Here is a 13,176-nt window from a genome sequence, read left to right on the forward strand (position 1 = left end):
CTGTTTACTTCAATACAATTTGGATCAGACCCTTGGCCCTGACAAGCGTGGAACGGGATGCTGATATGTGTCTCTTCTCTGTTAAACAGTCAGACCAATGATCTGATATCTAGGCTAGTGCTCCTACCATTATTATTACTGGTGGAGTTGCCACACTGGTAGTGAAAGAATGGGAACTTTCCCAGGAAAGCAGAGCAAAGACAAGCCCTATGAGGATAAGTTTGTGATGGGTAATCTGGATTGTCTGTGCTGATACAGTGCAGCTGTTGACCGTGTTTAACAGAAACAGATGGGCCAATTCCCACCAGGTTAAGCCTTTTATTGCACAAGGCAACAACACAGAAATGATGGTTCTGCCTTTTAAAGGTTAATTGTTATACAAGTGAAGCTTTCATCCCCTGCAGTGACAGCTTGAAAAGAAACTCATTGTTTAGTAATCTAGACCATTGCCTAGGACCTCATTCTCTTGCTGCCTCTGGCATCTTATCTGCTTCCTAGAGAATTCAGTAATCAAGAATAAAGGCCACTGTAAGAACTGTATCATGAGCCATGACCGTTTATACACACTCGCTGTGAGCTGCCAGCACCTGACAGTTTAGCTTGGATAAACTTCACAAAGTTGGGATGTTTAACCCAAATAACCTGAACCTCTTCAATCTGGAACATTGAGCTAGAAATCTTGAGGAGAGGATCTTTTGCAAAACATACAGTACCTTCCTTGCTAAAAGCTAGCATGCTCTCTCTCAGGATTTGGTTCAATTTCCAGTGCCGGCTGGAATATAGAAGCACAGAAGTGCATGAGAATGGAAACAAACCGAAGAAAGAGAAGAAATGGATCTGAGCCAGCATCCCGCAACTGAACTTCCTGGAACATTGGGGTGTTTAGATGAAATTCTGAATTTTATAGATTGACTCAATCTAACTAAAGGTCTGTTCAGTCTGAATTTGGACTAATGCTTGAGTACAATAGAGCTCTGATTTTATCCAACACCTGGTGTACACATCCCTTGTCTGCCCCTGGCTCCCACCAACAGATTGAAGGGGAAACACCAGGGTAAAGCAAAAGCCCAGACGCACTTCCTTGTATTACCATTAATAGGAAAAATATGCCCTTGATAGAAAGAGGTGGAGCAAATTGTGAAAGCAGCCACAGACCTCCATGGTCTCTAGTGCCGGGGAGGGAGGGAGTAGGACACACTGCTTACCCCAGTGCAAATTCACACCGATGACATGCTAAAATGAGACAACTGCAAGCTAAAGCTACAATTAACAGCATGAAACCTGCTCAGGGTGTAACAGCCAGAAACAACTAGGACTAAACTACATTATGGACAGAATGTTTAAGCTATTGCAATTCACTGTAGTATGACTGCTATGGGCCTTTACTCACTTACTCATCTGAGTAATCCCATCACAGGCAACAGGACTACACAAGTGAGTAAGCATTAGCCAGCATGAGGGAGGGTTCCGCTATGGGTCCCCAGGTAAAAAAAAGCACATTAAACTGCTAGCATGTGTGTGAAATTACACAGCAGCTTTTTCTACTGCATTTGCAAGCTCTCCCCAGTGACAGTCATTCCGAAAGCGCTTTGTTACCCCCAAACAGTTCCCACAGAGCTAAGCATTGTGGGAGCTTCAAGTCGGGCCGAGTTACGATGTCCATCCTGATTAGGCCGCCTACTGTGAGCAGGCAAATGAAAACAAAACGGGGCTGCGATGGTTGTCAGATTAATTACAATGGGTCGGCCAGTCGGGGGCATTCAAGATTCCAACAGACTGTCATGAAAGCATTGCAATCTGCCAAAGCACCAGCCCAGAGCAGCCACACAGAATCCACCGTCCAGGGCCAAGGTGGTTCACTGAGTGTGCGGCACAGCTAGAATGTCACTGCAAACCTCTAACTTCATAAAAAATAGCCTCTGGGCCAGATCCTCTGCTGGTGCAAATCATTTATGCCAGCCAAAAATCTGGCCCAGCGTGCGAGCCTGAGTCTCCTCTCGCTCACCTGGGCGTAAAAGAAGAATAACTCCTCTAAAGCCAATGGCGTGGTATCAGTGTAAAACTGGTGCAAATGAGAGAAGTCTGAGGCCCGGTGTACATATTTACACATTCACACGAGCACAGATACACATCACACATGGACAGGCATATGCACGTCACATACAGCAGGGTTTCTCAAACAGGGATCACCGCTTCTGTAGGGAAAGCCCCTGGCAGGCCAGGCCGGTGTGTTTACCTGCCGCGTCCGCAGGTCCGGCCGATCGTGGCTCCCACTGGCCGCGGATCACTGCTCCGGGCCAATGGGAGCTGCAGGAAGCGGCGTGGGCCAAGGGACGTATTGGCCACCGCTTCCAGCAGCTCTCATTCTGGAGCAGCGATCCGCAGCCAGTGGGAGCTGCAATCGGCCTGACCTGCAGACATGGCAGGTAAACACACCGGCCCGGCCGCCAGGGGCTTTCCCTACAGAAGCGGCGACCCCTGTTTGAGAAACCCTGACATACAGGACCTGAAAAACTTCACAGCTATGTGACAAAATACATTCCTCATGGTTCCTTGTCAGTCTCATCTGCCCTCGGCTCACTAATCCATACCCCCCACCCAGCCAAGATAACCTTTGACGTTGCAAACCACTGAACAGCTAAAAGCAGTAGCAGTTTAGTAGCTCTCCTGAAGGAGTCTAGGTAAGGTATGGCTGAACGGGGAGGGGGAAAGCACAGAACAAAATCAATACCTGTAGCCACCACAAGCCCGGGAGCCGTCTCCTTGCTGGAGATACTTCCTGATGTGTATGGATTCTCTGAGATTTGCAAATGTAGGTGCAAGGAACAAAAAGGCTGCCGAGGGGAGGAAGTGGAGACAATAATCTTTAATAAACAAAAACCAAGATCAGAGAAAGAGTGAGCGATCAGCTTCTGAGTGCTGGCTAGTTATGCCAATATGCTTCTAAAAATGGCCCCCTCAGCCACAAGAGGTCTCAGACACACAGAAAAGTGTGTATGTTGTGTTATATATTTCCTCCCCCCTCCAAAAAAAATAATGAATTGCATGAAAAAGAGGAACAGTTCTGCTGAATCCTGGGAAGGGGAGTTCGCGCTTGGGTTTTGTTGTTGTTGTTGTTGTTTTAAAAATCAATATAGTGATCTCATGCAGTTCCCTGTCAGATCTTTTCAAATTTCAAATTCTCCAGCCTGTGTGATCCAGGAGGTCAGACAACAGGATAATGATGATCCTGTCTGGCTTTAAAATCTATGTATTTATGAGAACAGAAGCTGACTTAACTTCCTCAGTACCCAGCAGTCCAAAAACAGACGGGAAACAAACAGGGAAACATTGGGACCCGATTCCTCTAAATACATTGGGGCAGATCCTCAGCTTGTGCAAATTGATGTGGGTTCACTGACCCCAGTGGAGCGACATCAGTTTACACCAGTTGAGGATCCAGCTGACAAACAGGGTTCCATTTCGGAGCATTTGATCCTGCAGTCCTCATGCCGGCCAGAATACCACTGGCTTCAGTAGGGGCTTTGCCTGCATGGGGGGCTAAAGGATGAAGCCTGGAATGGTTTGTCAATTCCACATGTGAAAAGTTCTGCCACTGACCAGCTGGCAGTGTAGAGGACCCCCTCTCAGATCGGTGTCAGGAGCCTGCAGCAAGCGCCAGTCTCTGCCCTTGTTGTAGGTGATGAAAGTCTTTATCTGGTCCTCTATCTTCTTATTAGCCAGGAATATGCCTTTGATCCCTGCTACCTAGGAAAAATGGAGAGAGATGGAAAACCACATCGGGCGAACAGGCAAGAATAAAGCTCCGTTCGGGACTCTCAGGAGGGCGAGCTCTCTGCAAAAAGGTCAGTTCAACCCATGCTGCCACTGGAAGAACAGGGTGGGGAAAAATCAATTGCATTATTTCTAATGAGGGCAAGTCTGGAAGGTGTCTATGTGGCCGCTAAGGGGCTGCTGCAATCTCAGTATGTAAGAGGAAGACGGGGTGAGGGATGCCCAGGAGGTACATCCCCCTTGCAAGCTGCCCACCTCTGTAGGATCCCCCTGCATGGCAGCAGAGAGGGTGGCAGGATGGGCAGGCGATAGATGAATATGAGCAGGCTTGGGGATCTGTGGGTATGTCTGCAGATGTTCTGGTGTGAGGGAGGGAGCGAGGGGGAATACACCTCCCAGACCACCCTGCTAATGGCTGAGGGAGCCTGCAGGGCCCCTTACACAGGATATGTCTACATGGCAAAGGCTGCGCACGAACTAATGTAGCTGAGTGCAGCACATACCCAAGGGCCGTGCTGGGCTTACACTGAAATCTGCTCTGTGCAGTCCAATGCTAGCTGGAGTCAAGCCACCTCGTCTATGCTAGCCCATACAGAGCATTAGATATGCAGATGTGCCCTGCAAAAGGGGACACAATGCCTATTCCAGCTGCTAGTTCTGCGCCCTGGGGGCTGTCTTCCATTACTTTGCTTGTAAGCCCCTTGGGGGCAGGGACCGTCTTTGTTCTGTCTTTGTACAGCACCTCGCACAATGGGCTCGTGGTCCAGTCCAGGGGCTCCTGGCAATACAAATAATACACAAAAACAGCAGCACTCCACCCCCCCGCACCAGCGCCTGGCCAGGCTTTGGAATTCCCCTCTAATATAAAGGAAACAATTCTTCTGGCAGGGAACGGAATGTCCTCTCTGCATTCTCAGGCCAGCTACGGCACAGGCAGCAGCGGTGCAAGATTCCCCGCACTGTGCTGCCAACCTGCCTCACAGCGATACTGACCATCCTGAGCAGGGAAAGGATCTTTGAGAGTGAGACTGGGACCGCAGGCTCAGCCTTGCACAAGGTGCGGTGCGCAGGCTGCAAACAGGGCAAGGCTGTTTGGGGAGCACTTCTTAGAAAAAGCTCTCTCCAGGAACATTCTGCCAACAGGAATGCGAAGGTAGCACAGCAATGTAATTTACACTGTAATCAGATGACTGAATTCCTTATAAACAGCCTCTCTTCCGTGAATGAGGAGGAGAAATCTCTCTCTCGCAAGGTAAAAGATCTCAATGAAAGCTACAAGAGCGACTGCCTGGCAGAGCGGCCGACATCATCTGATGAAAGATAGAAACCTGTTTAGAAAATCCACGGGGGAATTCAATACTATCCTATCAAATCCTATACAAAATTGCTGCTTGAAAGACTCCTCACTGGATTTTTATCTCATCTCTTGAGGAATTCTTCCTCAACAGATGAATTTAAGATTTTTTTTTTTAATCATAGTAATTTAAGAGCCTGAGATTTTGCCACTTTTGCTCATATGAGGTGGTCCCTTTTTCTGGCTCCAATTCAGGAAAGTATCCCTAGTCACAAGGGTGCTTAAGCACATATTTAACTTTAAGGACATGCTTAAATCCCCTCAAAGACGCAATGCTCAAATACATGCTGAAGTGTTTTCCTGCACCAGGGCTTCTGTGGGCAGTCCACAGGGATTACTCAAGAGAGTAAAGTTAGGCACATGTGCAAGCATCTGAAGGATCAAGCCCTTGTCTTGCAGAGTACCAAGGAGAATTATTCTGACTGGAGCCTCTGGGCACCGCTGCAACTCTTTGTCGTGAGGCTTACCAACAACTTGACAATGGCCAGGCAGCTGGTGCATTGAGACACTGCTTATCGTGCTGGCCAGCACTGCTGCATTGCTGCCTTATTCTCTCATAAGAACGGCCATAATGGGTCAGACCAAAGGTCCATCCAGCCCAGTATCCCGTCTACCGACAGTGGCCAATGCCAGGTGCCCCAGAGGGAGTGAACCTATCAGGTAATGATCAAGTGATCTCTCTCCTGCCATCCATCCCCACCCTCTGACAAACAGAGGCTAGGGACACCATACCTTACCCATCCTGGCTAATAGCCATTTATGGACTTAATCTCCATGCATTTATCCACTTCTCTTTTAAACCCTGTTAAACCCTCTCTCCTCTGTCTCTCATCTTATACTTTGACTGCCAGCTTTTGGGGGCAGAGACCATCTTTTTGTTGTGTGCTTATACCTAGCACTAGGAGCAGCGGAAGTGCCCTAAAAGTGGGGGGGCCCACAGGGGCTCAGACTGTGGCCCTGTCCCCACGCTGCACCGCCCCCAAGGCTCTGCCCCATCTCCCTGAGCCCCCGCCCTCACGCCACCTGCTCCTCCAGAGGCCCCATCCTCGCACTGCCCCTTCCCCCAAGACCCCACCGCCTCTTCCCCTGAGACTCCGCTCCTGTGCTGCCTCTTCCCCCCCAAGACCCTGCCTCCCACTCGCTCCTCTCCGCCCCCTCTTCTGGTAAAAAGTGGGAGGGCCACGGCCTCCTGGTCCCCGCTATTTCAGCGCCCCTGCCTAGCACCTACCACAGTGGGATCCTGGTCACAGACAAGGCAGATAATGAGAGAAATAACAGCTACTAATAACAGTGTGTGATCTGACAGGATTAAAAGAAAAAGTAGCTCTTGTTGCCCAGCCTGAGTTAAAGTCAGATTTCAGAACCTCTTGGGCAGGATTTTCCAAAATGCTCAGTGTTAGGCCAAGGCTGAGCGCTTACGAAAACAGAGCCTTTTACTTTTCACGATGAATCTGTGCTTGATGGGACAGAGAATCTGGGGGAAATATGAACCTTGTACTTCACATGAATAAACCGTTTTCATCCTCATTTGCAACAGAACAGGATTGAGAAAGCAAACTCCCAACATTCCCTGCCCACATCTATCCCAGCATGCATTTCATCTATCCCAGCATGCATTTCATCTATCCCAGCATGCACTGGTCCAGCATAAAACGTTGAGTTCTTCAGGGACCAGCTCCATTTTAGTGCACAGGGAGGGCAGAACATGTGTTCATTCTGGGGGATATTCCCAAAATTCCTGGAAGGAGGCTAAGAGGTTTACACACTCATCTGTACTGGCAGGTGGCTCCTGTCTTATGCAGCGGTGGTCCTACAAGGTGACCTTGACTACATACCTCGTAAAGGTCAATGATGATGTTTCCCTCCAGCCCCCGGCTGCTCTTCACATTCTCCAAGGCCAGCGTGAAGTAGACCCCTCGGGTGTCAGATATATAAAGGTTGTACGTATCATTCTGGTTCCACTCCTGTACGGCTGCAAACACCTGATTCTCATCCGTGCTAATAATATGCATGTCCTGTTAGAGGGAGACAAAAGGTCTATTACCGTGGATCTCTATATCTCTTTGCCCTTTGGGACACATAGTAATTACTGTGACTTATGAAAGAGTTGAGAAGGAGCATGAGTTATAGAAGACGTTAAACAATTTTCTGTTAGACCAAGCCAATAAATTACCACCAACGTGACTTTGCTGGGGTTTTTTCAATGGCCACAGGGTGGGTTACGGGTCTCTGCAGTCCTTGTTCTCAGTAGCTTCAAGGAGTTCCATCCAGCTTCATTTTTTATTTATGAATTTGAAAGTCAATTTTATCATGCCTGAAAGATTCATGAGCTGGAGCCTGAAATCCTATCTTTGTCCACCGAATTAGGTATAGGAAGAGTAGCAGCAGTGCTAGCTTCCCTCACGCTACAAACGCCAATAGGCCTGAGTCCTGAGCAGGAGGGGAACCACTTGTAGGAGGATGGAAAGAGATCAAATCTCCACCACATCTCTCTTGAGACTGCCAACCTAGGGATCCACTAGCTCACTTCATGTGGGCCACCAAACAGCCACCCGTCAACCTGAGCTGGATTCCAGCTGGTGGCCAAGACCTGAACAGCTTCATGGCCCAACACCGATCTCCCTCTTTTAGTTTAATACTAAGAAATTTTCCAAACATCACTGATGTTGCTTAATACCCTCTTGGAGAGGGCTTGTTTCCACATTTCACGGGGCAGATCAGGCTCTAGGCCCATTTAACCCTTGCCATCGCTGGTAACTCAGGGCTCATCTAAACAAACAGTGTGGGGGCAAATCTACAGTGCATTCGTGTGCCATGCACTAATTGTCCCTGTGGACTCAGGTACCATGCACTACATTTCCCTAGTGCACACTGATCTACTCCCATTTCAAAGCAGGCAAATTAAAGTACACCAAGGAAATTCTAGTGCATAGCAGATGGGTCCACAGGGACGGACAGGGCACGGCACACTAGTGTGCTGTAGGTTTACACCGCAGCTTGCCACAAACCCAACTGGTGGTCTAGACAAACCCTTAGCAGTGACAGTGCTTTTCGCGTTGCCAATGGCATTTTGGCAAAGTGGGGGATCCTAATGTATCTATTTTAAATCTCTGGGAAGTGAATTCCCCAAGAAACCTCAATTAATTCTCTTTTCTACTTCTGCACCAAGGAACTTTTAATACCGGCTCATCCACAGATATTGTGGGACTTTATCTTTGTCCACAAACACACTGTGTTTACCTGATGCCCGAAGAGGAGGGAGAGACTAGGAGGTAATTTATCTGAGTGTATGTCTACACTGCAGTCAAATGTGTGAGTGCAACGCGGGTCAGCACACCTGTGCTAGCATCCCGGTGGCTTATCATAAAATCAGGTTGGGGAGAGTCTTTGGGGGGGAAATATCAATCTAACGGACCCTTCCTATGCAGAATGCAACTGAATCTTCTGTGCTATCCTGCATGGATCGTTTAGGAAGATTAGATAGGGCTGTTACAGGGTAGCCTCAGACAGCCCCTCAAAGCGATATGAGCGGGGAAGCTTTCAGAGCCTCTGCCCCTAACAGGTCTGAGCCTGCTCCTGTGAAATTGATTGGAGCTTTGCCACTGATCTCAATGAGGGCAAGATCTGTCTGGTTCATATCAAACGTTTTTAATTCCTTGAACTCTAAAAATGTATTAAATTCATTCCAGCAATGGACTGATGAAGCAATGTAAGAATAAAGCAAATCACCCAAGCAACTCAATCTACTTGACCAGTGGCAGTGGAGATGTTGCGTTATCCATAGTGGTAGTCTAACAAATATCCATCTCTGGCAGGATTCATTAATCAACAGCTGACAGAAGAGTTGTTATTGCAAGAGAATGCTTGCACTGGCGACCAAAGGCAGACCAAAGGCAGAGTAAACAAGGCTCCGTTATGGTTCTAAAAAGTCTTTGCTTTGACAACTTGCTTAAAAGCAATTTCCATTTTTAAAATGCCAAAAGCAGTCATGGTTCTGTATCAGTTCAGAACTAGAGGGCTGCCCCACATCCTTTTCCAGAGAGGCCAACAATCCATGATAACATAGGCCAATAAAGGACATTGATAGTGATGCAGCTACTGTCTCATGCCTCCTTCATATCAGCAGGGGACATCTTCTGACAGCAATCCATAAACTGGCCGCGTAGACGTTGCATCTCTAGGATATATAAGTGGATGGTTCCCAGTTTTTAATGGGGCAGCCCAGTGATGTGACAGCTGTTTCCAAAAACTGTTCCAATCTATGGAAGAACACCTAGGAGAAAATATGTTTGCATGGTGATGGTGGCCAAACACAGCACCCCGTGGTTGGATCTAATGTGGAATCCAGTGTGGGTTCGTTCAGATTCAGTATGCGGAAGACAAGGAGCTAATCCTCTGCTGCTGCTGAGATGAGGCACACGGCTTTTCTGCCCCAGGACCAAGAGTGCACTTCCTAATCTGTTAGCCCATCCCAGCAAATGGTGCACTAAAGAATCCTATTACACTCTGAGGAGGCTATTATCCTCTTTATTGCTTTAGGAAGTTTGTCCTAATATCTAACCTAAATCTCCCTTGCTGCAGATCAAGATCTTCTTGCCACACCTTCAGCCGACATGGAAAACAATCAATCACCATCCTCTTTATAACAACCTCTTACATGTTTGAAACCTGTTATCCTGCTTCCCCTCAGACTTCTCTTTTCAAGACTAAATATACCCCATTCTCTCAACCTTTCCTCACGGGTCATGCTTTCTAAATGTCTTAGGTATGGCCCATGAAACACAGCGCTTCATAAGGCATGTTCAAGACACAAAATCTCCACCTTAGGGAAAACACAGCAATCCCTGTGAGAAGTGTTAGATGCAGGCAGGTCAGGTTATAATTGGCTCTAACTTGCACTCACCACTAGCTGTAACATTCGCTGAGTGCGGGTGGGTGAATTCACTTTAGTGTATTCTTCCCTGCCTTTGTGAGTGTCACCGAAAGGCAAGAAAATGTTCCCAATCTGTTCCTTTTTCCCCAGAGCCCCATCGATTAATGTAAGTGAGGGGCAAACACACCAGCACATACTTTTGGGGACTAGCTTTTGGGTCGATCCTCAAAACCTGAGTGACCAAAGCAAATGGCAACCAGCAGAAGTGGATTCCCTTGTAGCTCTGGTCCATGTCAGAAACAAACCACAGCACCTCTGCTGTGCTTTTTAAGATGCTGCACATCTCAAGACTGTGTTGATAACAGGTTCATTTACCTTTGGTAGTGAGTATTTGGGCAATTTAATTTGAGCGAAGGGTTCCCTTTTGTACGACACATAGTAATTTGCTCTTCCACCAGCCGTCACCTGTATAAAGACAAAAGACAGACACTGAGTACCCCTTTGAATACACACCATGCTGATACTCCTCAGCAGGGCTCAGTCACTTGTCTTTCAGCTCAGAGATGCCTACTGGGACTGCAAACATTTGTATAGCATTTGCAGACCCGGAAGGCCTGAGATCTGACTTAGTAAAATCACGTTGTTCCAAATTTCATCTCGTTTCCCCACACTTCAATTCTGACATGATTCTAACAACGGATATGCTGCCAGCCATGGACGAGGGGCAGGAGAGTTTGGTAGTGAAGGACTGGGCCCAAGGAGATAATCCAGGTTCTCTACCACAAACTCCCTGGGTGACCTTGGACATATCACTTAATCTCTCTGTGCCTCAGTTCCCCTGGTAAAGTGGAGGTAGTAATACCGCCTGATCTTGTCTATTTGCACGGTAAGCTCTTTGAGACATGGACTCTCTTCTCAGGCTACAGCTACACTACAAGTGCTACCGTGGTCCAAGTTTACTGTGCCAGGGGCGTGCTTCTGGTGAACATGGTTGAAGCCTACAGGAGAGAGCTCTCCTCTAGAGTTAATGACTCCACCTCATATGAGAGGCAGTAGCTATGTCTTCTTCTTCCGCTGACATAGCGCTATCTACACCAGTGTTTAGGTCGGTATAATTTACGTCGCTCAGGGGGGTGGATTATTCACCTCCCATGAGCGACGAAAGTTCTATTGACGTAAGTTCTAGTGTAGACAAGGTTTTACTATAGGCATGCCTGTAACCAGGAGGTGGGATGGCAGCACATGGAGACCTAACTGAGCTAGCTTTGACCTAGGTAGAGCAAGTATGTACCCAGCATCCCAGACAGGCAGGGCCAGCCCATGCAGCCACCCTACTACCACAGCTTCACTGCTCGTTACTCGAGCTAGCTCAGGTACGTCTACTTGTGCTGTAGTCGCACCTCCTGACGGCAGTGAAGGCATCCTGGGAGTCTATGCCGTGCCTAGCCGAATAGCTCCGTGATCTTGGAGTGATCTGCAGTGCAGCCATAGGGCACGATTATCATACAAATAAATAACAAGACACATGAATCCTTTTACCATCTGAAAACTGGGTTCAAAGCTCTCGGGTGCTTTATATAGCTAAAATAGTGGTTTCTCGGAAATAATATTGCCTTTGAGATAAGGCGATGGGGGGCAGGGGAGAGAGATGAAAATAATCAGAATGATGTGATCTTATGGACTGAATGCTCACTACCTGCCAAGGCTAGGTATAAATGCCATACACTGATGAGAAGTAAGATTCTCAGCTTTCCAATCATATGTTACATTCGTTCCTAGCCCCTGATCATTTGCGAGAGATTGGATTTTATACTGTCATTAATCCCTCAGTCTTCCGGGGAAGGTTCTTTTTGGCACTGGTCCAGGGTTGACGATGCCACGTCTCAGACCGGTGCAATTTCCATTCTCTGATGCTTTGGCAAGCTTACAGATTTTTAGATAATACAATACACAACACTCCTGTTATTACACAAAACATTATTTACTGGCTTTTTAAGTTTCCAGTAAGCAAACAGAAAGGACACAGATTCTCCCACAGGTAATTTTTCTTCATATCTGGCAGTGATATTTCCGAATGGGCTTATATAGTATATTGCTATAGTATCAATTATAATCTCAGCAATGATATCATCTATAGACGGTGGCATTTTCCCCTAGAGGAGCTGCCACTCAAAGGTCCTGGTAATACTGGTTGCATGCATCATGAATTTGTTATCTGATCACCTCAGGACGAGGCTTTTCCATTGACAACTTAAGAGGAGAAAAGAAAAAACCTTGGAAATACAGCAAAACACAGCCAAGTAGAATTCTCCCCTTTAAGTGCTTGTTGTTGTTATTAATAATAGCCTAGTACCTAAAGGCCCCAACAAAGACACAAGAATGATCACTGTGCAAACACATAGTGAGAGATAAGACACAGACAAGATGGGAGGGTAAACACGGACACAGAGAAGTAAAGTGACATGGGCATGGGTGCACCTTGGTGGCACCTGTTCTCTGCCTGTAGCACTTAATAGTTTAAGCTCCTGGGGATACGTTGGTCTAATTCTGGCTGTTGGGTTTGGTATGGGGGTGACTGGCTGGTGTTTAATGGCCTGGGAAAATACAGAAGGCCAGACTAGACAGTCTTTGACCCTTCTGGTCATAAACCTTATGAATTCCCCAAGGTCACAAGGTCATTGGTAGATTCAAGTAAGAGACAGTGGTCATTCAAGATAAACTCAAGAGTGGTCAAGTAACATCTCCAGGCCATAATCTCCTGATGTGATGATGGTGCAAGCGCCATGAGGGTTGTTTCAGGAGGACAACCTTGCTGCCTGGCCGTCACCCCATCACAACAAGGGTTACCCTGGAGAAAGCAGGGTGAGTGGCCACTCAACTCTCAATTTGTATTTTAAAACCAAAATTCAGACCTATATTAACTATAAGCTCCTCTTGTATCAACTACATAGAGCCACCCTAATACAGTCATTCTCATTATTCCTCAGGCCACACTAGACTTTCTCCTCCTATCCTTTCTCATGCTGTTGCCTTCTATTGCATGAGCCAGATCCCCAGCTGGTGTAAATGACCATGGTCCCACTGAAGTAAATCAAGTTACACCAGCTGAGGGTCTGGCCCAGGATTACACCATCAGCTAGTTACCATGGCGCACAGGACAAAGGGCATGAATGCA

General features: G+C 47.3%; 1 protein-coding gene across 6 annotated transcripts in view; it reads right to left on the bottom strand.

The window, feature by feature from the left end:
• SORCS3 (sortilin related VPS10 domain containing receptor 3) overlaps positions 1-13,176 on the bottom strand; it is a 465,994-nt gene that overhangs the window by 86,037 nt on the left and 366,781 nt on the right. For all 6 annotated transcript variants that reach the window (XM_045025354.1, XM_045025356.1, XM_045025355.1 and 3 more), the window contains 4 exons: positions 10,377-10,466; positions 6,964-7,143; positions 3,601-3,747; positions 2,732-2,834 (listed from right to left, as the gene is read on the bottom strand). In XM_045025354.1, the coding sequence (XP_044881289.1) occupies positions 2,732-2,834; positions 3,601-3,747; positions 6,964-7,143; positions 10,377-10,466 (520 nt within the window). The remainder of the gene's footprint in view (positions 1-2,731; positions 2,835-3,600; positions 3,748-6,963; positions 7,144-10,376; positions 10,467-13,176) is intronic.

This window comes from Mauremys mutica, chromosome 7 (assembly GCF_020497125.1).
Source record: "Mauremys mutica isolate MM-2020 ecotype Southern chromosome 7, ASM2049712v1, whole genome shotgun sequence".
In the NCBI taxonomy this organism is placed as follows: domain Eukaryota; kingdom Metazoa; phylum Chordata; order Testudines; family Geoemydidae; genus Mauremys; species Mauremys mutica.